Source organism: Aspergillus undulatus (genome assembly GCF_047715775.1).
Source record: "Aspergillus undulatus strain CBS 261.88 unplaced genomic scaffold BDV17scaffold_11, whole genome shotgun sequence".
NCBI lineage: Eukaryota > Fungi > Ascomycota > Eurotiomycetes > Eurotiales > Aspergillaceae > Aspergillus > Aspergillus undulatus.
The window spans coordinates 312,192-339,789 of NW_027396615.1; the positions used below are offsets into that span (position 1 = coordinate 312,192).

The window sequence follows — 27,598 nt, forward strand, 5'->3', positions numbered from 1 at the left end:
GTAGCCGTGCTCATGAGCCAATCAGATTCGGTAGCGCGCAGCCTGGAGTCGTACCTTAGTACTAGGTAGTAGCTGGAGATTATTAAATATTGTACCTGGATTCCTCATAATGACTCGGTGAAAAGAAACCCAGGGTATGGAAATTACGATTGATCATTCTAGATCGTTCAGCGCCATATAAGTTTCAGCCATGCTAGATCCTGTTTGTACTAGCATGAAGCCTGGAAAGCAGAAAGTGAGAGTCGCTAAAGTTGGTGAATGGATAGGGAATAAGGTAAGTAACTTGAAATAACTAGGTAGCCGGATGAATCATGAACAAGAAGTTGGAGTATAGCAGTAGCAGGAATAGGGCAAAGGCAAAGAGAAATCGAGGAGAGCGTGTACTTGAAGGAAAGAAGAGATTGAATGTATAAGAAGGGGCCTTGAACTTGGGTCTTGCGCAAGCAGTCCAATGATTTATAAATGCAAGAAGAAAAAGTAAAGAGACAATGGTTCAAGTAAGTAAGCAAGTCCAGTAAGTAGTCCCGCCAATTAGGGCAAATTCAACACCAAACGCCTATGAGTAGTTCTGTAATAAATAGTGAATATGATATGAAGTCCCGCCCGATCTCGCTATTATGTGATGTTCCTGTACCAGACCAGATAACGCCAAAGACTTGCGACAAACACGGCAAGATGTATCCTATCTTTATCCGGTCCTCGCCTTTTTGGCGCGCTCGTTGCTCTCCCCTTCTTTTCGAAGGGGATATAGATGCATACCGACCTCTGTGGGGAAGTCGGGATGGAGGAGGTTGAATCGGTGCGGGTTTTGCGGGATGCCGTCGATCTCGGCTGGAGTTTGCTCGACCAGAAGGTGGATGAGGTTCTTGTCCACGTGGCCGGGGTGTTTGCTTTGCATTTTGTCCATGCGGACCCAGTCGTCGTCTACTTCCTCGTTCATGAGTGGGGGTAGTGGGGGCGCGCCGCTGTTGCTAGGCCGGGCGTGGTAGTTGGCTAGGATGTTGTATGGGAGGTTAGGGCGAACGGCTGGCTTGTCGGATAGCTCAGCTAGGGGGTTGAGAGCGTGGTTGCCATGCGTTCGGGTCGACCGGGTAGCATGGAAGTTCTGGCTTGCGATTCTTGCCATGTCAGTGGCGGGAGTGCCATTGTCCTCCGCACCAGTGCCATCCACGCCTGATCCTTCGTCCGCATCTGTATTGTTTCCATTGGTTGCCGCACCTGAAGGCTGGTCGGCACGTTTGGATGTCGAAAAGAAATGAACAGTAGCAATGTGTGCCTGGTTGGCATGAGCACTGAGTTCCCTCTCTGTGAATAGTGATTGAATCGAGTACGTCGGCGCAAGTTGTTGCTGAGCCACCTGAGCTTTTGCGCGCTCAGCTGGAGTCTCCCGCACCGGTGACCCGACATCCTCTTCTGGAACCTTTCTCTTTCTCTTGTTCAAACTTTCCGAGATGATTCCATTGCCTAACTCGTCCAGGTCCACCCGATGGCGGGTATGTCTAGTCTTGCGATTACCGTGAATACCACCAGGACTAGACGGATTCGTGATGCTGAATTGGTTGGGATGGAGGAGGAGGGCATTTGTGTCGGCGATATCAAGCTGCTCCTTTTCTCTCATGAGGCGAGCCCGCTTGCCTGATAGCGTCTGCACAAGACGCTCGCGAAGAGTAGAGGATAGGTTATTGTATTCTTCTTCGGCAAAATGGGTGCGGAAAGCATATTCTCGCTGGAACCTTTCTAGGTTACTATTATGACGGTGCTATACCCAAGTCTCCGTCAGTCCTCCGTTCAATAGGTCGAGACGTCGCAAGGGGAAGAGAAGAAAAAACTTACCACCAGCATAGCAAGATCCGCGTCCCGATCCGCCTTGACCTGATTGACCTCCTGCACAAAGCGAGCATACCACATACCCGCCAAACTAGCCATTTCCTTCGCAAACTTGCCGCCCCCAACCGTATTCTCAATCAACTGAGCAATCTCCTCAGCCGAGTCGGGGAGCGGGCTAGGGTTGTATGGATCGGCATTGTTGATAAGCGTCATATCGCACTGAAGAGCATGCAATTGCTGGCGAAATTGGGTATCGCGGTTCTGGCTGAAAGAGGCCGTCAGATCGTGCAGGCGTTCTTGTAGCGCGCTGCGCCGCTTGTCCCGCTTCGACAGCGGCAAGCTGGTCGGGGGGCTGGTCGAGCGGCCCCGGGAGTGCAATCCATTAGACATCATGTAAGCACTGCCTCCAGGGCCGGGGGAGGCAGGGGCAGGAGAGTGAGCCATGGCCTGATTGAGCAGACTGGCTGTTGAGGAGAATGTCGTCACGCGGGAGAACGGTGGTCAGGGCGCTTTCTGGGGGAAGATCGAGTGTGAAGGTGCTGTCAAGAATAGTATACTACAGCATGGATGGAGAGCACTGTCACATAATACTGGGTCTGGAATCGGCACGAGAGCAGTATACATGCCACAGACAAGGAGGGAAAAGCAGGCGAGTCGAGCAGAACCCGAACCACCATCGCCGGCGGATGGCAGTATCATTCGTAATAGGCTTAGTGTGGATATTAGTATCTTGACCGCCCACATGACTTGGTCGTACTGTGGATAATGAAACGATATCTACCGAAGTACAGAGCGGATGAGCACCGGGTAAATCGTGACTCGAAGTTTGTAGAGAATGAGGTATTTCATAATGGTATAGACACATAAATTGTGTCTATCAGACTAGTTATCCATACTAGTAGTCATCCATTTCCCATAGTGCATAACAATAGAAGCCAAAGCACCAAAGTAAGCGCAATCCGGGTATTATTCGTGTCCAATGCATGTCAAGCCTTCCCAGCTTATATATCTCATCCTAACACCAGAAAACGCCAAACCATGAAGACCCTTTTTGTATCGCCTAAGAACATTTCAAAACAAACAAGCCAAGGCGTAAGCCGGGTCGGATTATTTATCGCTTCGTGCAACATCCGCCACTCAGCACGGCTCAGTGAGATCGGCGAATCACGAAAATGCCTAGCTCAATGCCATCTCGAGGCTCCATCTCGTACGGTCGCTTCCGGATGCCATCGAGAATCTCACTCAGCAACATGGCGGACGTCACTTCTTTATCTTCCAGACGGTGATAGCCCGATGTGTTCATCGACGATTTTGCCGCTGGAAGACGACGGCTATTTTGCCAGTAAACGCTGATCACTTCCTTCATCCGAGCCTTGTCCTGGTGGATATACCACTCTGACCAAAGTTTGCGATCGAGGCGAACGCTACCTTTGCGAGCGTCCACAATGTCGAATCGGGAAGAGGAAGAGCTCAATGTGCCGCAAAGTTGCTCAAGGTTATCACGCATCGTATCAAAATCGTCCATGTGAGCGACCGCTGAGAATTTGCCGAGCAATCGACCTACATCTGCTGATAATTCCCTCACCACGACGAGCTGCCGCAATAATGGGTCAAGGATAGGCCCGAGATACTGCGATTTGAATGTCGAGGCACCCCGTCTGGTGGGATAAATGAAAAGCATCGAACCTCCTTCAGGAGAGAGCTCACTCAGCCTGTCCACGAGCATAGACGGTCGGTGGGGAGAGAAGAGGTCTTTGTATTCTTGGGTGGAGGCGGGTGGCAGATAGCGTTCGAGGACCGAGATGTGGACGCTGAAGGGAGGTACAATCGGCATCGGGAAATGCGGTGTCTTGGCCTGAATTGGGCCCCGGTAGTCGTGGTACGCAGAGACCACAGCTGCACTGGAGAAGACTGCGGTCGGCTTGAAATAATCATCGGAGGGGAACATCGAGTGAGGCGTGCTAGGAGGAGAGTGGGGGAGGTTGGAGAGGCTAAATTGTTCGGGAACTGCGTGGGTGACATTGATGTATGGCGATTGTCCATGTTGTAAACGATGCTGAACCGCCTGGACAATCGAGCAAAAGACGCTCTCGTTGACTTCAGCGCTCGTGGGTTTATCTGCGGGGCACGGGTACGGAAGCATCTGGTAAAGTATTTTGGCCGCCTCCCCTCGGGCGTTTGAGAAAGGCAGCGATGAAACTGCGGAAAAGGACGCATTAGCCTGGGTTGAAGAAGAAATGACGTTCAACGGACCAGCACTTACCTGCTGCTTGTACGCTATTCTCTAGCCACGAGCCGTGATCGCAGTCCATATCACCGTTGGAGGATTGCGGGCTTCCGCCAGAGCTCGAGGGCGAGATGTTCTCAGATGGACTGCCCAGTGTATCTGAATGGCCCCTCCCCGAATTGGAATCCACATTCGGGCCTTCGTCCATGGCCATTAGGCCTGTATCACGAGTCATGTGTGTTTCGAGCAGCAGCATGTTGTTCCGGGGACTCCACGCAATATGATCGTCGTCTTCGGGAGGCGTTGGCGGTAGCGTTGTAGGATAGTCGCCCTTGTTTGTCGAATCCCACAACGGCGTGGTAGACTGAGAGGTTCGAGACGCCAGCGAACCCGAAGCGGTGGAAATGCGAAGACGAGAATCGAGAGACTGTGTACGGAACTCGGGGGATCGGTTGTTTGACTCTGTGGCGGAGCCAGTGATGTCGAGAGAAGGCGGATGAAAGACGGCGTTATTGCGGGAGAGAAACCGCGAGACGGATGAGGGTTTGGTTAGAAGCGAGCCTTGTGAAGCCCGCCGTTTGAGTCGACTTGAGCCTCCACTCGGTGATAAAGCTGACGGGGTACGTGGTCGCTGTGATTGTTGTGAGTGTGATGGCGATAGAGGTCGTCGCTGAGTATGTGTTTGTTCAAGCGGATTTACGATTCCTTGACGCGAAGCACCGGCCTGTGCGGGTACATCTGATGGAGGATCTGGCGAGAATGGTGAACGCATGACAGGACTATTTCGCACTGGTGAGGCAGACAGGCAAGGTCCATGACACTGTGGAGAATACATCCAGGATGTGTCGAGTGTTCAACGGGCGACGAACACAGGCAACCGACGAGAGATGGTGCCCGAGAAGCGAGTGGGAAGTATCAGGCGGGTTTGTAGCGTATTGTGAAGGAAATATGACCCGGTCGCTGGCGGAGGTTTATGAGAAATCGAGGACCGGCGACAGGAGGGCAGGCGAGACGTGGTTTGGGTGATGAGACAGAGGGGGAGGAGAAAAGGACAGCGGAGAGGTGGTGAGAAGGTGACGATGATACAGAGTGAGACGGTGGAGCAGATGGAGATTGGAGGAAGGGGAAGAGGAAAATTGGGAGACCAAGGTGAAAGGTCTAGAATGAGGGAGGAAAACGCCCATTGAAGGGCAAAGGATTAATGACGCCTGGGAAGATCGTGACCCAAGGAGGGAGAGTCAGAGTGCAGGCTCACTGTGCCGCTGTTCCCTCGGGCTCAAAGGTCTAGACCCGGCCGTCCTCTGAGTCCATGACACACTGCCGCCGGCTTTCACCACTCACCACTCTTACTCTGTAAGATATCTACAATCGAAAGTCTGCTTCAATTTCTTTGAGCTCTTCCGTCCTCCAGGACGTCGTAGTTTGGCTTTCGTCTCCATGCAGCGCAGAATCTGTACTAAAATCACCCGCCAGCAGACAGGGTGAGGCCAGACGCGCGGACTTGTCTAGGCCCCCATAGTGGCTGATCCGACCGCTCCACTGTGGTGCGATGCAGGCGCTAGGCCCAAATGGGCATTACACGGACCTGGCCTCAGCCCCACCCTGCTCTCACTCTCTCGTCTCGTGGCAGCTTCAAGTTCCATCAGGTTGGTATTACTATAGCTTATACAGAGTAGTTTACGAAGTATGTATGTTTAGACGGTCCATCCACTGTTTACAGAGCTACCTTGTACGGAGACATATTCCAGGGCTACGTCGAACGCGGTCCAGGTAGCAACCATCGAACCTTCCCTTCAGATTTGCTTTTGCCATACAACCACCGTCAACATCATGCATCCCTTGATCCCTGGGCTCACATACAAACCAACACCCAGCGGCAGATCTCGACTTCATCAGCTCAGGCTCTGTACTTTACTTATCAGCTCTTTGTACTACCCGACCGGTCTCACTTGCAGCTACCCGTGCAAGTTCAGCACAAAACCTTACAAACGGAAAATTTCCCCCAATCCAATCGCGGTGCTGCTCATCGAGAGGCTTAGAACCAGAAACAGAATGGAGGGAATCAAAGGACGGCGAAAAAGTAAACATGACAACTGCGAGTGCGAAAGGTCCAGTAAACGCCAGAAACGGGCTGATCGGCCATGCGCCACGGCGAGCATCAGCCTTAGCCCTTATGTCCTTCGGAGTACGAGTGAGGAACATCCCCTTCCATCTTTTCCATCTCAAGGTCCATCAGCGATCCATCGTACTATGCATCACATTGCTTTGGCGCCGATCGGGATCAAAAGCACCGGCAAGAGGCGCCAGGGATTCCAAGCTGACCGTACCTGATGACCGAAAGTACCTCATACCGTGATGTGACTTGACAGCGGATGACCGGCCTTTTGACCCTCAAACCGTCGATATCAGGCAGGAAGTATGAAAATCCCCATCACCGAAACCAGAAACCCAAAACCCAGAAGTCTGGATGCAGTGGTCCAGGAAACCCAACCGAGCCTTACCAGTCATACTCATCATCGACTGACCTCAAGAGTCTCGACTTCTGCCTTGTTTTGCCTCCACCACCAGGCCAAAGATCAGGCCCTCGTCTGAGTGCTGTCATTGGGCGATCGACGCTGAGCTCATCCACCGCACGCATGCGGACTGGACACCTCAGGCTTTGCCTTTGCGCCGTTGCGGGCTGGAATTCCAAGCGTGTGAGACGAGGCCTGGCCCGGCCCTGCCCTGTCCTTGCTTTAACGTTTGTTGCCGCTCGCTTCCGTGCCGTCTTACTCTCTGAGCTTACGGGTTATTTTGAGTTGCACAGAGTATCTACAGCCGCATGTGGAATAATCAGTATCCCATCTCTGCTTATTCTCTTGTTTATGCATACTAGCCTGAGGCAACTGGGGGGGAACTGCTTCCTCCACGATAGGGCAAATTCCGACCTGAGGTCACCAACCCTGGCAACCCCTCGTCCCCCTCGTCTTGTCTCGTCCGGGCGGGGCGGAATGAGTCAAGACGGGTACCGCATCGGGCCTGCTGCAGCATCCGTCCCCTCAGTTTAACATTAGGTACCGACTACTAAATAGCTCATGGCATATTGACATCAAGTTGCGAGTCGCAACTCGATCACTCAGTACGTAACTCGACCCTTCAGCTTCTATCTGAAGTAACAAGCTGCAAGCGAGATGAATATGACACCCGCGCCTATGGACGAAGGGTTCAAAGAGACCCGCAAAACAAGGCACAAGGTGACAAGTGCCACAAGTTGACGATGTACTCGCGTCGGACTCTGTCCGGTAGCGACCCTTACCAGGAGGTCACTATGACACTATTACATACTCCAAAGTCCAGCTGAGAGTACGTACGCATTCTTTAATATAGATAGTGGCGAGATCGTATATCCAAAGCTCCCTAGTCGCGATCGACATGTCCCATGCCGTCCTGAATCCTGAATAAATCAGGGTCTTGTTCTACAGTACGGTCTAGGTCGCCTACTCTGGAGGTACACATGGAGTATGTTCGACTCTGTACTGCCTAGGTCTACGTACTACTTTGTACTCTGTACGTAAGGTCCGACTCTCGTCCGAGGTCACAGTCCATGGTTACGGTCACGATGTCGCTAGGCTGAGGACTCGCTACTCTAGACCAGATCTCTGGCCCGCCCACCGTGGGATGTCTCAGATTGAGTGCGATGCTTTTATCTACGATCGGGTTTTGTGGGTTGCTGACGACTACGCACTACGCACTCCGCACAAAACTGGGGTAGATTAGATTGGATTACGGATTACAAGACTCAGGTCCTTGATCATGCGATTGCTTGGAGAGTTGCATATTGTTTTGAACTTCTGATTGGGTGAGTTTGGGTTTATAATACTGAAGACGCTTTATGCGTTCTATGTATTCGAAGAATCGCTACACAGCGAGTGAGACAGTCTGAACCTCGGATCTGTCACCTGCAACACGTTTGATGTTGTGTTGTTTGGTTTCAGTTCGAATGCGTAATGTCTCGAGTCACAATTCACTCAAGCATTGCGTCCACTTCAATCTCCACGAGCATTCTCTCATCCACAAATCCATCTCTAACAACCAGCATCGTCGCCGCGGCTCCGACACCCGGTTGGCTGTTGCGGCCTAGGACTTCCGTAAACCCCTCCCCCACGGCGATGCAATCCTCAGACCGACTGACGAACATCCTCACCCGCACCACGTTTTCAGGCCCCTTGCCGCCGAGGGCTTGAACTGCTTTGATGCATTCCCGGAGTGCCACGCGCGTCTGCTGGCGTGCATCGTCGGGAAAGAGGATTTGCGGGGCTTGGGCGGGGGATGCGGGGTCAACTGCGGTGGTTCCGGATACGAATATGTGTTGGCCATGACGGACGGCGCGGTAATACCCGATTCGTGCCTCAAAGGGTGATGAGGTCGAGTAAAATTGTTTACCGGCGTTGGGTTGAGTGGGTGACTTGGGAGTCATAGTGGTGAGTTTCCAGGGGTTGCCCTCCTATGCTCGCCATGTTCCCGGCTTATAAGCTATTTTGCGAGAAGCTAAGCCCTGGGATGTGAGTCATAGACGGAGTCCCGTCAAATCGTATAGCCTGGGGCTCAAATTAGTGAACAAGGATACCCTGGTGTCGGGTCCCATCTCTTCGGCCATTCAAGATGTAACTGATCGGCTTCGAGCACCGTCATCCCGTCTAGAATGAAACCTCCGAGGCCGGTCAGACCAGTGCGACTGCAAACATCGGCTTGCGGAAAGCTTTGACCGTTGCTTCGAATCATCTGGTTTTCCAAGCGACTGTAGGCAATCGGGTGAGCTCAGTGGCGTTGAGTGAGCTGGCAGAGCTTGGGCCACCTCGCGCTGAAACCGACAGTTTGCCTTGTATGAAATGGTGGATTGCAAGCACTGCCGGTGGTCTAGAGCTGCCTGAAATTCCATACACTGCAATGCGAGAATCTGGATGCCCTCAATAAGCGAGCACGCCCGGGCTTCGATGTCGGGCCAGCATTCAGGACCCCAAAATGGGTCCTCGCTGACTGCCGTTTCGAGTGCCTCCATCCAAAAATCAAACTTGGGCAGGCGTCGACCGGAATTGAGCAGTCCCGGGTTCAGTAACTCATCGGACAGCAGACAGGCCACGGCAACAAAGCGGATAGTAGGTTCTGAATGCAAGACGTGCAGGACGATGCAGGCGGGGCAGCGCTCGGTCAGATACCAATCATGTTCCTCGCTGAAGATGCAATGCAGCCAAGTATATGCATCGCGCGCTTCACCACGAAAGACCCGCTCAGACTCCGCTCTCTTATGACTAGGCAGTATGCTGTCGGCGACGCGAGATGCTCGGTTATGGAGCAAAAACAGGGGAAGCAGGAGTGTGTGAATTATGTCCCGATGCAGCCGAAATGACTCTTGCGCTTCGTGCGAACAAGAATAGCGGTGGGAGGAGCAGAAACTGAAACAGCGGCAGAGGTCAGTGCATGCTCGACAGTCCGGCTCGTGTTTTAAGCGGCTACGAACCTTGGGGCTTGGGAACCCAATTCCTGTCTCCTCAGATTCTCTCTAATCACTCTGAAGGCCTCATTGCGAGCCAGTCTGTCGCTTGCTGGTCGCGAAATGCGGAATGGGCAAGGGATGGACATTGTTGCGATTGTGTTGATGTCAGGTCAAACGATCGGCGAACACAGGGTTAAGAGGCGTCCCTAGCTGTGGGAGTCGAACCCGCCAACGCAATGGCCCAGACACGATTGTAAACCTTGGGTTGATTGATGCGTAGTCGTTGACGTCGAATACGAATGGCAAAAGCTCCAATCCAATCAGACAGACCCAAGGCACTGCAGCTTCTTTGGTGGGATGATCCGGGTGATGTTTGGAAGACGCAGAACCAAGGATCGCATGGTCTGGACAGATCAGTTTGGCGATGAGAGGCGTCGGGTAGAGGCAGATGAAACAGAAGGCTGGCAGTTGAGATGGAGAGCAAGAAGACGTGACAAGAGAAGAAGACTACTGGAAGGGAAAGAGGGAGAATAAATTGGGAGCCGGTCTAGAATGCAGCAATGTCACTCTGCCAGTTCTGATTGATGAGTGGGCAGGTCGGATGGGGCAGATTGCGTCCAAATCAGGTGAGGGGCCCGTCATCCACGCAAGCTCTGTCGATCCTCTTTTGGATTTCTCATTTGCTGCCATTCTGCATGCCCATTGCTTGAAACAAGTCGCTCATCATTTCATTCTTTATCCTACGACTGCTGAGATCTGTGGCGACAGACAAAACCTAGTCTACACTCAACGTCCTTTTCAGTAATATCTTCTTCCATTTTTACCAGTGTGAGTGAGTGCTGTAACCAGGTCTGGCCCAGCGATCGCAATTCATTATTGAGTGTGGGTGGAGCCGGGCAGGGTCTCGATCGTTGCCAAGAGAGCGACTGAATGACGATGTCGCGCCGGATTCAGGAGGGAAAAAGGGGCCGACCACGCCACGATTGGCCCAGATCTCTCCCCAACACGTCTTTGCAGACCAGGATTCCTTTGAAACTGGTGATCAGGGACGAATTACGTATGAGCCCTTTCAATGCGAGCAGGGAATCTGCAGCAGGTTGATTGACCACGGCATTTCTCAATTTCACTTCCAAACGTTCGAAACTCGTGCGTCGCGTCGCAGGGCTGACGGATCTACTTTTTCCCCTGTCACTCTCTTCACACTTTCCTCCGCTTATCGGGAGCGGAGTGTTCCGACACCCATGTGGCCCAACGCTAACAGTTACCAACACCATGATCTCGAGCTACAGCAGCCGCCGTATCTTTTCATGCAGTAGCTGTCTGCCAAACCAAGCTCAATAGCGAATCACAGCGTCTGCTGCGCGCCTCAAGGAACAGCTGGTCTAAGTCTTCCACGTCGAGTGCCGATATGACTCGTGCTGCGTCACCCGCGTTATCGAGTACATTGTCACACAAAATATCACCAATCATCTCACTTTTTTGTTCGCTTTTACGAGCTAAAGTCCAGCGACAATGTATCAATGCCCGCGATGGAGCTCGCGAAGGCGTTGCGGTCACTGGCGAATGAACAATATGTCTCAGCTATAATTAGGCGGCGTCCCAAAATTTGTCGCTGGCTCCGCTAGCAATCATGTTCCTCGGAAATACGCAGCGCGTTTTTGCACACCACTACTCATTTGAATTCAATGCGTCGAGGTATCGTCAATTGCCAAGCTATTACGCACCGATGACATCTTGATCTCAACTGTTACAGGTATGCGCCCCCTATTGGCAACCAACCGAGCCAGATAAACAATAGGTGACGGTGATTGCACACCTTCAGGATCATTGGGGATTCCATCCGCACCGCTCGGATACCGGTGAAGACACCTAGGCTCTGAGCTCCAAATCCGATTGCCAGAATATACGAGAACATCTATGAGACATTCCGGAAATAGTACAATTGGTCATCCGCATTGTAGCCACTGAGGTGGCCCGGTCTAAGTTGTGGCTTGCAGCTGGAGCCTAGCTACATACGTGGAATGATGCCGGCGCGAGCAAAACATCGCAAATATCTGTGCGTAGCCGCTTGTCCAAGGCTGACTCTTCAGTCCAGTATCCTGAGGTGCCGGGTGAAAAAACTTCCGCAGTTGGTCCAGGGCTGAGCCAGTCGTAGTTGAACCATACCGCATATCGCCTCACTTAGCCTCACACACTTGACATTAGGTATTACTTTAAGCTCTGATACATTCAAGCTTAGCGAGCACAAGCCCTCGCTTCGCTTTGGTACCATGGCACAGATGCTGCGTCTACACTGAAATACTAAGGTTCCGAGCAAATAATGAATATCATGAGCAATGACATGCTTAAGAGCTACCAATTACCTAGTAATCTCAATATAAGAAGCACAAACCCAGCTAGAGAATCGGTCAGGTAAGCCACATTACTGTCGTCACAGTCCAGGGACGTAACGGTGTACGATTCAGTAGAATACTTATCTGCTCTCCACGTGTAGTGCATACGTATTCAGACATAGTAGAGTGCTAGTACTGCGACTACTACCAGTGCAGCCACTATATATACCATGCATAGGGCTAGACGTCTGTACGTAAGGATTAATCTTCAAGCAGTGAATCTCGATTGGGCTTGGCTCGGCACATGAGGCGGTGTGAAGATGGAGCTGCAGTCGTGGCTCTCCCACCAGTGTCGTGTCCTAGAGGAGATTTCAGTTATGGGAGGACTGCCAGGTGATGGACTAATCTACTTACCTGACTGAAACTCCACCTACCTATGGTAACTTAAAGTTACTGGGGGTTCACGTGCCGGAGGTGGATGAACATTACTTACCTTGATAGAAGATGGAAGTGACTTGCGCGGCTTGAGGGTACGGGTGTCAGGGTAACCAGTTCGTATGCTTAGGTAGCTCTACTTCGTTGAAAAGATGGTTACCTCGAACAAAGCAGCACATTGATTACAACTGAATGGTCATCTGTGCAAAGTATAAGGGCTCTGCGCCGAGAGACAGCGAAAGAGTCTAGTTGTAGTTTTGGAAAAGAATAATATACTATATTCAATAATCGATGCACCAAGGATATCATACCGAGATCAGAGCACCGTTCCATCCATTTCTCATATCAGTCGTAACAAGCCAGATCAAGATTATGCATAAATGGATGAAGAAACATAGGAAATTGAAAGAAAGTAACGAAGATAGCGACCAAATAGGTGACGATAAGTACAGTAGTCGTAGTCAACAATGCTTTGGGAAGGGTATATGAAGCGGAAAGGGAGAGATCGTCAAAACAGAAGCAGATCAAGTCTTAAGGGCCATCCATGGAGTCGCGTAGTCCCAGGATGGATCATTAGCAAGCACAGGGCTTGATCCCGTATCGGGTGACACTCCACGCACTTTACTTGATTTCTTCTTGCCCTGTCTTCTGCTTGTTTGTTTGGTCGATGGTTCGGGATCTGTATCACTGGTCGTATAAGACTCAGTATCAGAGGAGCTCAAGTACGTCTGCGGAGCGGATGGAAGAGTTGGGCTGAGTAGGCCGTTTTTGTCTTGAAAGTTTTCTTTTCTTGGACTTTGGTCCTTCTTCGAGCGTCTTGTAGATCGTGAACGAGAACGTGACGCTATCCTTGGTACAGCTAGTTGGGCATCTTTTGCAGATGTTGCACGGTCTGGACGTCCTCGGCGGCCAGGATTCAAGTTAGATGAGCAGCACAGCGTGACCTTGCCCTCCGCCTTCTTGATGGAACAAGCAAAAAGCTGCTCTACTTGGAAGGCGGAAGGTCGGTTACCTGGATCCCGGCTGACCATGTCCCGTGACATTGCGAGCATTGGCCGGGTCGCCTGAAAAATGGGGTCTTTGCGCTTCTTTGCATCACTGTCGAGAAGCGTAATCCATGAGCTCACCTGGCCTATATTCCGATCTAGGTGAAAGGAGCAGTCCGCGACGCCGCCACCACGACCAGCTGTTCGGTTCTTTGCACCGCGGTGGCTGGAGAAAGACGAGATTTTCCGCTTGCACAAGTATGTGAATATATCCAAGAACACGGCACCAAGGGAGAAGATATCGGACGCTTCCGGATCGGTTTGGCGAGACTGCCATACCTGAACTAGCGCTCCGCCGCTGGTATGTGCTGTAGGCACTCCGACGGAGTTGAAGATCATGGATCCGCGCTCTTCCGAAGACCCTGAGGAATTGGAAGAAGTAATAGACGGAGTGTATATCAATGGGCGTTTCATCGCTATGCCACGTTTGCGAGTGCTTCCATTGCTAGACCCGGAGGATGATGAAAGGCCCATGGAATATCGAGAAGATTCATTGCCAACGCGAATGTCGGTGCCATGAGAGGCTATTGACTCGGCGGGTGGGCTCAACGCCTCAGGGTCAGAAACATGTAGGTTCTTTAAGCGTGTACTGAGGTTTAGCCTCCCTGGACGGTCACCGATTTTGCGACCAGTCCGCCCTCCCGATGGCAATGTGCTACCCGCAGGTCCGTTGTTCTGGACGCTAATAGAGCGCACCCAGCGTTCGGGTGGCCCATACTGATAGGATTCGACATCATCTACCTTGACTGGCGGAAGTAAGGTGTCCAAAGCTTCGAACTGGCCGATGAAAATCTTGAAATCAGCGCCGATAAGAATATTCGAAGGGCGAATGAGGCCGTGAACTTGACCATGGGCGTGCAGCCAGGACAAGCCATGCGCAAGGCAATGCGGCCAGTTGACCAGGATTTCTCGGCGTCGCTCTTTGGGAAGCTTCTTGAAAGCCTGAGGGGTGTCGGTCAGGAAAGCCATGAGGTTTCTCTCATATACGCCGGAGAAGAGGATGCAAATAGTGTTGTCGGCAAAGTATGATGCGTAAATGGAGTATACATGGTCGTGGGCTAGCCTTCGCATCGATCGAATCTCCTCGAGAACTTCGTCTTGTTCAAAGAAATGCGGCGCGCCTCCAATCGTTACCTGAGTCCGCAGGTAGATTTTGCAAACCGCACCAGCCAACACGACCCTTTCAACTCCCTCTCTTACCAATACGGTTCCAGTCTGCAAGACTTCGACTGGGACTCCTTCGTTCTCAGTATACTTGACATGTTCACCTTCGCTGATACCTCGCACAACAAAGCGCCACTGAGCGAGGAAGAACTTGGAGTCCAACTCAGCATTTGAACTCTGAGCCGACAGCTGCAGTCGGTCGACACTGTGGGCGGCAATGGGGAGGTCATTGTCGTCAAAAGATTCATCTACCAGATGGAAAATGCGCTCAGGAATCCCAATATCAAGTAGAATTAGGAATAATCTCCCAGCTTTGGCGAGTATCCAATCGAGGTAGGTCTCGCTCGTTAGGCCCTCTCCCCATGGCAGAGGAGCAACAAGACGGGGCAATGTGCCTGACGGAAGGTGTTTGAAGACAAAGTCAGGGCAAATAGTCGCCTTGACGCGGTCCTCAGGCCACCAGACGGAAGTCAAGGTGGACATACTGAACTCCGCGGAGGAACCCGAAGCAATGATGCACGGAAGTGATAGGAAGATTCAGTGCGTTCTAGGAACATTTCTTTGCATTATAATTAGAAAGAAAAGAACGTAAGAGCAACAAGAAGCAATAAGTAGTAGTGCAATCGCAAGTGTCAGCTTAGTGAGGCCGGGGAAATACCTATGTTGGAGTAGCACTCTGCATGCCTCTGACTGGGTGGACGAGGCTTATCTTGTGGCTTCACCTAGAGGGAAACCGCCATTCTTTAGGGACCTCAATAGTGGCAATGAAGGGATAAACTTTTGTGATCGGAGAGGGGCATTGGCCAAGAGGGAATGATTTCATGGTCCTGGGACTCCTGAAGGTGAGGAAGATCCTCAGCGTGGCAACGGCGCAGCCAAGCATGAAGAGGGATGAAGACCGTTGGAGAGCGATAGATCAGAATGAGACAGCGGCAGAGCGCAAGGATCATTGGGCGAGAAGCATTGGATAAGAGGAGAATTGCGTTCTTTGATTATTGAGGATGGTCAGTTGAGGCTTGAAGTGAGGTGACTGGTCATCGCGGCCCAATTAGGAAGGCTGCTTATCAGTTGACAGCTGACACGCGCTTTCCCGTAACATGCGCTGATAAGCTCTCTCGTCCATTGTCCCTCTCTCCTGACGACAATCCCTGACTCGACTGCGCATCCTTCTGCGAACACGAACTTGAGGTCTGCAGACTCCCCGTTCCGGTAATGCTGCGGTCTTTTCTAACGGCCGCTTTCCAGCTTCCAGGTGCGCGTCTAAGTTGCCGTCAACCGCCGGCATACAGCTCTTATCTTTCCGGAGAGCGCCACGTTCATCAATTTACCAGGTCGAATCACGAATCAGTAGTGTCAGCCGCTACTCTGGCCCGGCCGTGGGTGCCTGGTGATAGTCAAGTGCCACTAGAATTGACAGCCAAGGTTACGGGTGGCTTGGATCCTACCCAAGGGGGGGTATTGTTCGGGCCAGCCACCTCTCTTTGTGCTCAGTAACGATACCTCTTGACCAGGATGGCCTTCCTGCCGGCAATATGTGCGTCAAGGGCGCTTCCGCCGAAGTTTCACCATTGTTCGAGCTGTTTGACTAAGGTGGCTGTCATTTCCAGAGTCCCGGAGAATGCTGAGCCCCAGATTATTGCAATCTCCAGATCTCTGATCACAGACATATCTGCCTGTGTACTACATTCACGAGCTTACGAACTGCTCTGGCATGTCTTGATCTTTTGCCTCCACGGAGATGGGAACACAAACAGTTGACGCATGTTCCTTGACCCATCCTCATCCTCCGGCCATCGCTGATAAGGACGCAGATCCCTGATCAGTAACACAGACAATTCGTCCCCTCCTGCTGTCAAGTCTTCCGCGTGTTTCGCGTGGGTCTCACATCAAGTGAGCAGTTTCCAATCTCGGGGGGGATCCAGTTGTCACTAACGAAGACGTACATACGGAGTAGACTTCAGAGTCATGGGGATGGCAGGGCATTTGATAGGAAGATATAGATAAATCGGGGGTCATTCTTTGGCTAGCAGCAGTTCGTCGATCATGAGGCTTAGGCACATCATGAGCATGACCCATATACCCGGATACACAGAACTTTTGGCCCATAGTAAGATACATGGATGTTATTATTTGGACCAGGACTAGTGAAGACATGCATAATCTAGATATTTTGAATGCCAAGATCACATTATTGAGGCTCATGGGATGTTAAGCATTCATGAACCGAGTATCAATCCCGTACTCCGTCGACATTCTGCCCTTAGTTGTGCGTATCATACTGAGCCCGATAGGTGCCCGCTTCCCCTTAACTCCATCTTCAGGTCTAAAGGATAAGCACCTTCCTTCGCTCCACCATCCTTCCTTCCACCATGAACTCCATCCCACCTTATCAATCTCACCTTCCCACGAGATAACTTGGCCTCCACCAAGATCCAGTTTCCTGCCCGCGACTCAAGGCCACGGCAGTTCGAATCGCCAGCGTATCTTTGTTCCCCGCTCTGTCTACTATTCAATGATACATCGCCACCTTATCTCATCTCGCCCCTCAGTTCCTCCCCCGAAGCCTCCCCAATCGCACCGGCAAGCTCCCTGTCCTGTGAGACTGAGTCAAGCGTTGTGGTTGACCCCGCAGCTGGTCCTGCTCTGAGCGTCTTCGGTTTCGACTCCAGACTTTGCGAAAGTTGTTCTGTTCATCGCCAATGTGCTTCGCACGGTTGTGAAGGAAGCCCTCGTGTGCTGCCTTCTCCTCGCTCAGTTCATCAACCTGTTTCTGTTAGTATCCTTCTTGCCCTATCAATATTCAGATCACTTCGACTGGGTGCTGATTTCCATTTGACATAGAAAGCACAGCAAACTGCGCCTCCGATGGCCTATCCTTCATAACAGATAGCAACGACATTGAGAGACGAGAGCACTTACACACTTCAACCAGACATCTTGTTCTGAGCTCCACGCTCTCTGGCACCTCGCCAGTTCTGCTCGCGCATGTACAAGCTTCTCCTCTTGTTCCGTTGTCCATCGGCTTCGAGCTTGCTCCTCAACACTCCCCCAACTGACCAGTCGTTCTCTTTGTCTATGGACAGGGGCAGAAAGAGCACTGATGTCAAGAGGGTCGACAACATCATCACTATCATCAGGTTCACTCTCAGACTCGACTTCTGAGTTGGATTCATACTGTACGCGGGTTGTGTGCGGTGCATTGGTGTAGGTAGCGTCTTCAAGGTCTTCGTCCGAGGGAGTATTGTCTACGCCATCCCCTTTCACGTTCATTCGCTTTGCTTTGAGAAAGGGGATTGGAAGACGAAAAACGTACTTGGTCTTGACGCGCTGATTGACCCCCATTTTTTCTTATCTTGTGTCAGAGAGAGATATAGGAAGATAAGGTAAGGTGAGATGTATGCCATCAGTCCCAGGTTTACTGACCCCGTTCTCTTGTCAACTTTTGAGGTTTAACTGACATAAATCAAGGCGCGACCTACTTATATACGCACTGGTTCTCCCCTCAAACCCATCATCAACCCTTTTTTCAAACTAATTTGCCGCCCTATCCTCAGAAATACCCAACTTGCGTCTATTCCCCAGTCCGTCACCCGATAGCCCGGCCGATCATAGGCCCGTTGCGTCCATCCCTGCCGCCACAAGCGTCCCAACGTCTGACCGTCAGAGCATCCCCATCCCACCCCTCCACACAGGAACCAAGTCGCGGGGGAACACTTTCCTGCCTAAGGTGATAGTCTTCTCAAAATCCCGCAGATGGTTCTAGACCCGCCAGCGCTGACCACTCGGATGACGCATGGCCTGCACGATGCAGACTCTGACTGAACTCTGACCCCTCCAGATTAATCCCGGGCATGACTAGGATGTAACACTAGCATCCACTCGCCTCACACTAGTAATCGAGCACGAGACAGGACACTGGGTTAAGGCGCCAAGGGCGGAGAGGAGAAAGGGCTTGCCTTTTCTTAGGCTTCTTAGCATAGCGAAGACCGCGAATCGGGACAGCTGATCCGCAGGGTCTGCAAACGTGGCGAGCGGAGATAACCTGTGCAGGGGATACGTAGTCTGACTACCAGCAATGTCCTTGGTACTCTTTGTCCTCGGTGAGGATTTCGTATGTGATATGACGTCCTTACCGGCTTGAAGGATCGCGAGGGCCCACGAGTTTGAACTCGATTGATGCCCTGCCAAGATCCTCGACATCATACCTACTGTTCACGGTCAATATCATCGGGATGGCTGTCAAAGACACAAAGAAAAAACAGTGGCATTTGAGTTCACAGAATAAATACTCCGAGGACCACTGGTATAGCTAGACAAACACGGACCCAAACGATGACGATCAAGAACAGAAACAAAAGAAAAAGCCAAAAGAGAAATATTCGTCTCAGCTGACCGCTAGAAAGCAGGACTCAAAGTCCAATCAATAGTGATGGTAATCAACTCCACCTCAAAAAGGGGAGGCTGGAACTAAGCCAAATTCGAAAGCAATGAAAGGAAAGACCCGAGTTTTAACTGAAAGACAAACGCAGTGCGGAGTATATGGATGAGTAGATACTTCAAACACTTCAAGTTATGCAAAAGGCAACCAAGCAGAACAAAACCACCTAACCAACTTTCCCAGTATCTATGGTAAACAGGTTTTCCCGAAACAACCCGGTAAATGTGACTTGACATCAAACTACATGAAACAAAAAGAAACGGAAACGTAACAGAGAAAGGGCTTGGTTATCACTTCTTATGCAACCAACAATATCCGCATCAATTCGCACCGTGACCGTACCCACCCACCGCAATTCCTGCACAGCAGAGCGAAGCAATGCGCAGCAAGTGAAGTGAGCGAGCGAGCAATCAACCCCGTTGAATAATACTCCGCGGCCTTGAACGCGTCGGCCTAGTCACACTCGCACTCTTCCTATCCTCGCGAATCTGCTCGCCGATAATGACGCTGACCAGGCGTCGATGCAGATCAGCATCTGTCCAGCCAACCCAGCCCGACCCACCGGCTGCAATATCCTGGGCAGCGATATCCTGCCTGAACCGGTAGACGATGGCGAACTGCAGCTCGGTGATCGGGACGCCGTAGGTATTGTCTGAGGTCCAGATGTAGTCGCCGATGATGTCAGTGTGGGTGGAGCTGGGGTGGTAGGTGAAGCTTTCGGGAAATTGTTTGGCGAGGCGGTAGAGGCGGCGGAGGAGGGTGTAGTGGGCGTTTGAGAAGTAGCCATATGTTGCCAGGGAATGTGGTTCTGGTACTTTTGCTTTTTGGGTTGGCTTGGGGGTTGTTGAAGCACGTGCAGGACTGGGCAAAGGCATGGAAGAGGGTCTTTGCAGGTCGATATCTGACTCTGGCTCAGCCTCGGGCGACGGTTCTTGGGCTTTCCTTATGCCCTCATCCTCCCTATCCACTTCCTCCACTTCCTCCTCTCGCTGCTCCTCCTCGTCGGAATGCTCTTCAACAGCATTTGGCTCTTTGGAGCTCTCACGACTAATGGGTAAAGTTGGATATCTCGGCTGCGGACTTTGATCAGTCGGTAAGTTCGGATATTTTGGTTGCGGACTTGGGTTATGGACTGGCGCTTTCAACCAGCCCGGTGTAAAATTTGTGATTCTTCGAAACCAGGATGATGCTGGGAGATCTTTACTGGCAGGTTCAGGGTTCTTCGGCGTCAGTGACTCTTCGTGGACGGATTCTTCGTCCGCGTCCGAAACACCAGCATTGTCAGCGAAGTCTGACTGATAGCGTTGCATCTCGCTTTCATGTCTGGTTGTCGGGTCGATTTGATATTCGTCATCCTCCAGGTCTTTCTCTGGACTGAAGTTGAGGTAATCGTCCATATCTTCTGGCTCTTCCGGTTCGGTCTCGTATCTTTCAGTGTGTTTATGACGCTGTGAGGTGGCAGATGATGGTAAGTGTTGCGGAGAACGTCCCTTCGCAGAGCTCGTTGGACTACTTTTCCCGTTGTAGTAGCGAGCACGGTTCGGAGTATCTTCTATTTGGAGCAGAGCGGAGACATCGACCTCCTGTTCTCGTAGTTCACGAACACGTGATCGACCCAGGGAAGGCACCTTGCCTTGCCCGTCCAGCCAATATGCAGGGGAAGGGGCCGTGCCGTATCCCCAATCGGCAGGGGTCGAACCACCTTTGTATGGACTTGACTGTACATCATCCTGATGCTCTTCTAGCGTAGATCCCCGACCCGAGTTCCCTTCATCTTTGGCTTGCTCCTGCCATATATCCTCATACCCATCGTCATCATCGGCATCAGCACCATTGTACCCTTCGTCCTCATTGGCGTAGTGCTCCTCCTCGAGCTCCCCCTGTTGCTGCTCGCTCTTTCTTGGTATCTGGGGGCTTCGGTCAAAATCGTAGCCCCTACCCTTCTCATTGTTACCATAGTAATCCTCCTCTTGATGCGCTCTCTGTCTTGGTATCCTAGGACTTCGGAAATCACTTCTCCCCTGCTTATCGTATTCCTCCTCCATATCCTCTTCCAGTTCTTCTTCTTCATCCGGCCTCGATATCCCAGGGCTTCGGTGAATACCATAACCACTTCTCGCCTGATCATCGTATTCCTCCTCCTCCTCGTCGTCGTCGTCGTCGTCCTCCAGATCCTCTTCCTGCTCTTCTTCTGGCCTCGATATCCCAGGGCTTCGTCGAGCATCATAACGCACTCCTTCAGCTTCGTAGTCGTCCACTTCCATGTCATCGTAATCCTCTCCCCCGGCATCCTGGCGTTCTTGCTGCATTGGTTTCCAAGGGCTTTTTACCGCGTCGTCGATGCCATCTGCGTTATGCCTTCCCGTAGAGCTCGGCGTGCCCGTGTCACTATTAAGAACGATGACTTGACTGGAATTTGCCATCCGGATTGTCCGGCTAATCGCCTCTCGCTCTTTCTGCCACTCCGCAAATCGCTGCTTCATTTCTGTATTCGGAGAAGAGTGCGGCGGAGAAGAGTGCGGCGGAGAAGAGTGCGGCGGAGAAGAGTCGTTCGCACCGTCGAATTGCCGATTTGGGGCGTCAGACACGTTCCGACTTGGTCTTGTGTATTTAAATTCCGGACTTCTCAGACCATTCAACTCTTTTAGCTCTTCTTCGATCAGGGTTCGCCGTTGGGGGCTCCTAAGCTCCTTCCATTTTCGCCTGATGGCAAGCACTTGCCCAAGCCCTAGAGCTGCCCCTAGAAGCCGTTGCGATCCAGGATCTAGGTCACTGAAAATTAGCTCCAGTCGTTGCCGAGGTTCCATATAGTCGGGAACAGGGTTTCCTGGGCTGGTAGGGGGTCTGGAATGGCTAAGAACTCGTTCGAGAGCAACTCCAGCCCTGACTAACTTGGCTAGTCGAAGCGGTTGCTTTTGTTGGGGTTTCGGTGACGGTTTTTGTAGAGTCATAGGAGAAGATTCTTTGTGTTCCGTAGTCGCAGAACTATTGCTAGCCTGGATCAGGGGTATATTTGAACGTCGCCTTGCAGAAGGTATCGGATCTGAGCTCGGGCTATGAGCGAAAGCCGCCTTAGGTGAACCGTCTGGCTTGTCCTTCCTTCGCCTTATGACACCGTTTGTTTCCCGTTCGATGAATGGCTTCAGAGGGCCCTCAGCTAGCTTCGAATTAGTTTTGATCCCGTGCTGCCTCGCAGATGGCAAAGTATCCAGCGAGACCATACTAAATCCCTCACTCTCCATGATAGTATCAAAGTCCCTATATTCATTGGCAGAGTCACTAGCATCCGCTGCATTCGGCATAGAGGCGCTCGCGGAGGCCTCATGGGCAGATTGATTGCGTCCCTTCCGCTGATCGTCTACCAGCGACGATGAACTTGGAGTTGGGTAAGCTCGCGGTGGCGCCAATGTATGGCCCGCATGTATGCTGTTTTCAGGCGACAGGGCTTGAAGGTCTGGGGTTGGCGAGGGCATTTTCGAGGGTGTTGAATGCAAGTTATCGTCTCCTTGTTCCGGGTAAAAGCGCTCTATCGCATCGCCATTCGGAGTATCGAAACTTTGTTCAAACGCTTGCTGCGGTTGCTCTTGGATCTCAGGCAGCTCCGCCTGAGCAGGAACATCGAAAGCTATGTCCAGTGGCGGGATCTCGTCAAATCCATCATCCGAGTCTACGTCACCAGCGAGATTGAGGGGACTCCAGCTGCGACTCTGTAGCTCCGTGTTTGTCAAAGCTGGATCGACCGCCGGTGCTTCCACTTCGCGCTGTTCAACATGCTCAAGCTGCTCTTCGTTCGTAATCGAATACTGCTCTGGTTGATTCTTCTTTGGTCGACCTCGCCGCCTCCTCTGTTCACTGTTCGGAGGTCCCGGCGTATGCCCAGGCCCTGGTGTGTTTCCAGGTCCTGGGGTATTACCAGGACTACCAGCGCGCGGGGTCGTATCGATGACCGGCTTCCTTGGACGACCTCGTCTTCGCGGAGTCTGCTCGGAGCCATCCTTCAACGGAACCTTGGTAGTGGTTGTCAATGGCTTGGACCTTTTACGCGACGGGCTGCCCTGATTTTGCTGCTCCTCGTCTTGTGTTGCTTCTAGGGTCACGCGAATCCGCCAGGGACTGACATTCCCACCTTGAGCCTTGTCCGGAGATAGAGAGCGTTGCCGGCCGTTGAGATTCCTTGTGGGCGAGCTGGGGAGCACGATATCGTCGAACCGGATTGAATGGGCGCTCTTCGCGGGACTAAGACTAATTCGCGACCGCTTCCGTTTCGCGGCGCCGGGCGTCTGGAGGATGCGGCGGTTTGCGGGCGACATGAGGCTGCTCTGGCGACCGACGAAAGGTCTGAATGGGGAGGAGATCAAGTAGTCGGCATCGCCAGGTGGCGCAAGAATGTCCGGTGAGGAGCTTTCGCTGTGGGATCGGGAGAACATCGAATAATGCAGTATGCGAGGGAGCTGCGACCGAAAATGAGCCTATCAAATAGGAACCAAGCGCGTCAAAAAGCCAATTCAAAAGACGTCATTATTTCGTTTCCAAATTGTGAGGACCAAGAGAGAGTATAAACAATAGAAGTATACAGGAGAAACCAATCCAAAGTAGCGGGGAACAGCCTAGATGGAGGAGCGAAAGCTGTTGGGCGGGCATAAACACGTACTCCCAATCAGGAAAGTGGATGGCTGGTGCATATTGAAGCCTCAGGCATTAAATACATTATGTCATCTTTGACGGGATACCCGATCTAGACTAGCGTATATGGACGGGCGATATCGCGGCAGAGCTGGGGTCCGAGGGCAGTTGAGTTGGCAAAGAGTCGCACGGTCAAGCCTCGAAACCTTTTCGAGAGTGAGATTCGATTTAATTTACGGAGCGCACATCCCTGCCTACCCTGGTGTTCTTCCGGAGGTCGATTACGTCGTGGGTCAGGCATTCATCTCCTGCGAGAGTTCCGGGGCCAATTGGCAGCAAGTGCCTTTGTCTCCCCCGCCCTTTTCTCCGCACGAGATGGTGACATCCGGGGAATCCAGTGAATCCAGTCCATTCACTCTTTGACCACTGGAATCCTGGGGCTGACCGCTGCCGGCGGATGTTCAATGCTTGGGCCAACTATAAAAGATACTTCCCCGGCAATGTCCCAGCTGCAGCTGCGTGAGCTCCGCTTCTTCGTCTGTCCTGCGCGTTTCTCTCCTCGCGTCGTCCTTCTCTACTGCTATATTTTTCTCGGAGTCCTCGCGCTCCTGATCTACACAATGTACATCAAGCATTCTTTGCCGGCCTTCCTCTTGGGGCTGCTCGCCTCGACGCGGGACGTCAGCGCTGCTCCCCAGGCTCAGGCAAGCCCAACGCCGACCCCCAGCGCAGACGCCTACAAGATCTACACTATCAGCGCGGACAATATCACCGCCAAATTTATCCCCTTGGGCGCACGCCTAACCTCATTGCTCGTGCCTGACCGCGACGGTGTTGATCAGGACGTCGTCGTAGGGTTCGACGACGTAACCTTATACGGTGACGATGACAACTACTATGGCCCCGTCGTCGGCCGCTACGCCAACCGCATCAAGAATGGCACCTTCACCATCGCAGACAATGCATACCACATCCCTACAAACGAGAATGACGGACTCAACTCCCTTCACGGCGGCGAGGTCGGCTACGACAAGCGCAACTGGACCGTGACCGCCCAAACAAACTCTTCAATCACCTTCTCTTTTTACGACCGCGCCCTTGAGGGCTTCCCAGGGGACGTCCTGACATACGCAACCTACACCGTCGACAAGGACGAGACGGGCTCGCCCCAATTAACCACCAAACTCGTCTCCCTGGCACTCACCAACGCTACCCCCATCATGCTCGCGAACCACATCTACTGGAACCTCAATGGCTTCCGGGACGCCAACCTCCTCGAGGACGTCACCCTCCACCTCCCCTTAAGCAACCGCTTCATCGCCACAGACGGCATCCTCATTCCCAACGGCACAATCAACACCGTAGACGCCTACAATGGCGCAGCAGACTTCACATCCCCCAAGCTCATCGGCCGGGACATCGACGACGCCGTCGGCCTTTGCGGCACCGGCTGCACGGGCTACGACAACTGCTGGATCATCGACAGACCGACAGGGTACTCTTCCGACTCGGTGATCCCGGCGCTGTACATGGCCTCCGCAAACACGGGAATCACGCTCGAAGTCTCGACGAACACACCCGCTATCCAGATCTTCGACTGCAATGGGCAGGATGGGTCTGATCCTGTTAAGCCATCGCAGATTCAGCGGGCGAAGGACGCGGGCTTTAATGGGCCGACGACTGTTGGTAAGAATAGTTGCCTTGTTGTTGAGACGGAGGGCTGGATTGATGGGATTAATCAGCCTGGGTGGGGGCAGCTGGAGAATCAGATCTTCACGCCTCAGGGATTGCCGGCTGTTAATTTGGCCGTTTATAAGTTTGGGACGGATTAGGGAGGTTCGGATCTAGGAATGCCTACCTAGGCTAGGGTGTCATGACTGGCTATTTGGGATTTGGATATGTACTACCGCATGAGCCTTAATGCTATCTGCAATAATTAATTAATTGGTTTATCAAGATGATATTGTAGTATCGGGTATCTATGAACATGCACATTCTATCCGAGCATAACCACAGAAGCTGAACGGCACAATGGAAACAAATAACGGGATTCATCATCCCCAGCCTGCCAATGTCCAACTGGACCTATCCCCGGCTCGGAGCGAACGTCGGTCTGGTATACTGTGATCCCTATGATTATTGGCATGATCCGAATCCCGACTGGCACCTGCCAGACCATGCTGAAGGTACTTTTCACGCTCAATTTCCACTAGCCCTCGAATCTTCAGTCCAGAAACCAGACTGGCTCCAGCCCAGGGGCCAAGAGACTCGACTTCGCGGAGAACGCCCTGGACAGGGGTTACGACGTCTTTTTCGCGGGTACGGAGGAGTTTCTGCTCAATTGGATCAACTTCTACCTCGGCTTCGTTTGCTTCGGTTGCCTCTTTTGCCGCGTCTGCTTCATCTGCGGTTTCGTAGTCCGTTTCATAGGAGGTATCGTATGTAGTTTCGGAGCCGGCTTTGGGTTGCCCTGCCTCGGACGGTGGTGCCAGATGCTGAGGTTTGGCAAGTTTGAGGTTCTTCAGCCTTTGGATTTGTTGGTCGACGACTCTACCGCGGACCGGGCTCCAGCCGTACTGCTCGACTAAGGAAGCTACTTCGTCAAGGATTCGGCTGCGGACGCCTGCGATATTGGCTCCACCGCCGGTAAAGACCATGCGCGACATGCATATACCACGAACATCCGGTGGCAAACTCAAAAGTGTGTTGTAGACTAGCAGCGAAATAGGTTTCTCATCGTCATCCAGGTCGCAATCGGCCGCGCCTTCGGCGAAGAGTACCTTCTCCACTGGATCTGAGAGTTTCGAGAAGGGCAGCTCGATGTCAAAAGACCCCGGCGTCGAGGGAGAGGGTACGGAGACAGTTTTGTCTCGGATGTCCGCCAGCGGGTCTTGTGTCGGTTCGCCTTTCGAAGGCTTGCACCACAGAAGGCGACTAGCAACTTCCTCACAGAACTCAAAGGGTACTGAGATTGTCCCTGACTGTGCGTTCCCGCCCGTAAGCCGTGAGAATATATGTCCAGTCTCTTGTATCAAGGCCTTCATTGCTCTTGTGCTCCTTTTCGTCGCAACCTCACGATACTCGTAAACTCCGGAGACAATCGTTTCCGCCCAGCCAATGTCAACCACCAATGCCGACCGCAGTCCAGCTGCCGCCGTCGTCATCGCGGCGCTCGTCAACAACGAAATACTAGGTATCCTCCACCGGCTAAACAGCGTCGTCAGGACCGAGGACAACAGCGGGTGCGGTATCACCGATGGCAGAACAAGAACCAATCGTGCCGAGCCCGCGTCCGTTAGAAGGTACGTATTGTAGGCTTCTCTAAACATCCTCTCTATCTTATCCTCGACAAGCCCTATATCAACATCGCGTAGGTCCATCCCCCACAGCTCATATGGTCTCGTCCAGTCATCTGATTTCGCTGGCGGTAGCGGCAGTGTGTCGTCCGCAACGGGGGTACCTTTCAGCCATTGTCTGTAGTCCCCGGCTCTCCGCGATTCGTCTGGTCCATATCCCAGTATGCACTTGGGTTCGCTCTCGCCCTCAAAGCCGGCGCGGAGCCATCGCGCGCCTAGTTCGAATATGATCGCATCTTCTTCGACGCGGTATGTCGAGCCGGACGAGGTGCTCGCGAAGGAGTTGTTGTTCGAGCGTAGTTGGTGCTGCGGAGTGTGCGGTGGTGACTTTGAGGACTGAGTTTGGCGTAGACTCATTTGGGGTTCGATTGATGCCGTGTTATCAACAGTTGTTCTATCGAGCCGTGTCCGTGGAGCGGTTGGAAACGCGGGGAGATTCGGAGTTCAGAATATGCACTGAGTGGGAATCTTAATTCATGCTTTTCATAGCCCAATATGCACTCTTGTTATGTACAACGAATTAAAGTTCATCAAGGAAATCGAATGAAAAATTCCAAAAGACGAGGTAGCATAGATTGTCTGGTCAATAAGTTGTAGCCCGTTGAGATGCCAAGAAGGAGCGATTGACGCCGGATCTTCGTCGGACCGTCCCCTCAGTTGATGTCAACAAAACATC

At 52.2% G+C, this 27,598-nt stretch overlaps 10 protein-coding genes across 10 annotated transcripts; 3 read left to right on the forward strand and 7 right to left on the reverse strand.

The window, feature by feature from the left end:
* Positions 1-160: 160 nt before the first annotated feature.
* BDV17DRAFT_257183 (Sds3 domain-containing protein) lies at positions 161-2,503 on the reverse strand. Its single transcript, XM_073757163.1, has 2 exons — positions 1,834-2,503; positions 161-1,759 (listed from the first exon to the last, which is right to left on the reverse strand). The coding sequence occupies exons 1-2, from the start codon at positions 2,269-2,271 to the stop codon at positions 689-691; spliced, it is 1,509 nt and encodes a 502-aa protein (XP_073617969.1). The 5' UTR covers positions 2,272-2,503; the 3' UTR covers positions 161-688.
* A 35-nt stretch (positions 2,504-2,538) lies between these two features.
* BDV17DRAFT_257184 (uncharacterized protein) lies at positions 2,539-5,472 on the reverse strand. Its single transcript, XM_073757164.1, has 2 exons — positions 4,091-5,472; positions 2,539-4,026 (listed from the first exon to the last, which is right to left on the reverse strand). Exons 1-2 carry the CDS (start codon positions 4,887-4,889, stop codon positions 2,975-2,977), a joined length of 1,851 nt encoding a protein of 616 aa, XP_073617970.1. The 5' UTR covers positions 4,890-5,472; the 3' UTR covers positions 2,539-2,974.
* Positions 5,473-5,750: 278 nt separating this feature from the next.
* On the forward strand, positions 5,751-6,460 carry BDV17DRAFT_21193 (uncharacterized protein). The gene has a single exon (XM_073755447.1). It carries the CDS (start codon positions 5,885-5,887, stop codon positions 6,383-6,385), a length of 501 nt encoding a protein of 166 aa, XP_073617971.1. The 5' UTR covers positions 5,751-5,884; the 3' UTR covers positions 6,386-6,460.
* BDV17DRAFT_21180 (uncharacterized protein) lies at positions 6,113-7,603 on the forward strand. Its single transcript, XM_073755445.1, has 3 exons — positions 6,113-6,245; positions 6,396-7,172; positions 7,221-7,603. The coding sequence occupies exon 2, from the start codon at positions 6,427-6,429 to the stop codon at positions 7,099-7,101; it is 675 nt and encodes a 224-aa protein (XP_073617972.1). The 5' UTR covers positions 6,113-6,245; positions 6,396-6,426; the 3' UTR covers positions 7,102-7,172; positions 7,221-7,603.
* Positions 7,604-8,057: 454 nt separating this feature from the next.
* BDV17DRAFT_280381 (uncharacterized protein) lies at positions 8,058-9,673 on the reverse strand (the record flags this gene model as incomplete). The annotated part of the gene is made up of 4 exons (XM_073759873.1): positions 8,058-8,498; position 8,661; positions 8,800-9,486; positions 9,552-9,673. 4 exons carry the CDS (start codon positions 9,671-9,673, stop codon positions 8,058-8,060), a joined length of 1,251 nt encoding a protein of 416 aa, XP_073617973.1.
* A 3,050-nt stretch (positions 9,674-12,723) lies between these two features.
* Positions 12,724-15,172, reverse strand: BDV17DRAFT_21278 (protein kinase domain-containing protein). The gene is made up of 2 exons (XM_073755463.1): positions 15,164-15,172; positions 12,724-15,064 (listed from the first exon to the last, which is right to left on the reverse strand). The coding sequence occupies exon 2, from the start codon at positions 14,986-14,988 to the stop codon at positions 12,820-12,822; it is 2,169 nt and encodes a 722-aa protein (XP_073617974.1). The 5' UTR covers positions 14,989-15,064; positions 15,164-15,172; the 3' UTR covers positions 12,724-12,819.
* A 2,095-nt stretch (positions 15,173-17,267) lies between these two features.
* Positions 17,268-18,104, reverse strand: BDV17DRAFT_21285 (uncharacterized protein). The gene has a single exon (XM_073755464.1). The coding sequence runs from the start codon at positions 17,845-17,847 to the stop codon at positions 17,383-17,385; it is 465 nt and encodes a 154-aa protein (XP_073617975.1). The 5' UTR covers positions 17,848-18,104; the 3' UTR covers positions 17,268-17,382.
* Positions 18,105-19,266: 1,162 nt separating this feature from the next.
* On the reverse strand, positions 19,267-23,561 carry BDV17DRAFT_21241 (putative AT DNA binding protein). Its single transcript, XM_073755457.1, has one exon. It carries the CDS (start codon positions 23,368-23,370, stop codon positions 19,354-19,356), a length of 4,017 nt encoding a protein of 1,338 aa, XP_073617976.1. The 5' UTR covers positions 23,371-23,561; the 3' UTR covers positions 19,267-19,353.
* A 196-nt stretch (positions 23,562-23,757) lies between these two features.
* Positions 23,758-25,500, forward strand: BDV17DRAFT_257217 (aldose epimerase family protein). Its single transcript, XM_073757165.1, has one exon. It carries the CDS (start codon positions 24,031-24,033, stop codon positions 25,396-25,398), a length of 1,368 nt encoding a protein of 455 aa, XP_073617977.1. The 5' UTR covers positions 23,758-24,030; the 3' UTR covers positions 25,399-25,500.
* Positions 25,501-25,538: 38 nt separating this feature from the next.
* BDV17DRAFT_257218 (putative actin-related protein RO7) lies at positions 25,539-27,492 on the reverse strand. Its single transcript, XM_073757166.1, has one exon. The coding sequence runs from the start codon at positions 27,277-27,279 to the stop codon at positions 25,621-25,623; it is 1,659 nt and encodes a 552-aa protein (XP_073617978.1). The 5' UTR covers positions 27,280-27,492; the 3' UTR covers positions 25,539-25,620.
* Positions 27,493-27,598: the final 106 nt, after the last annotated feature.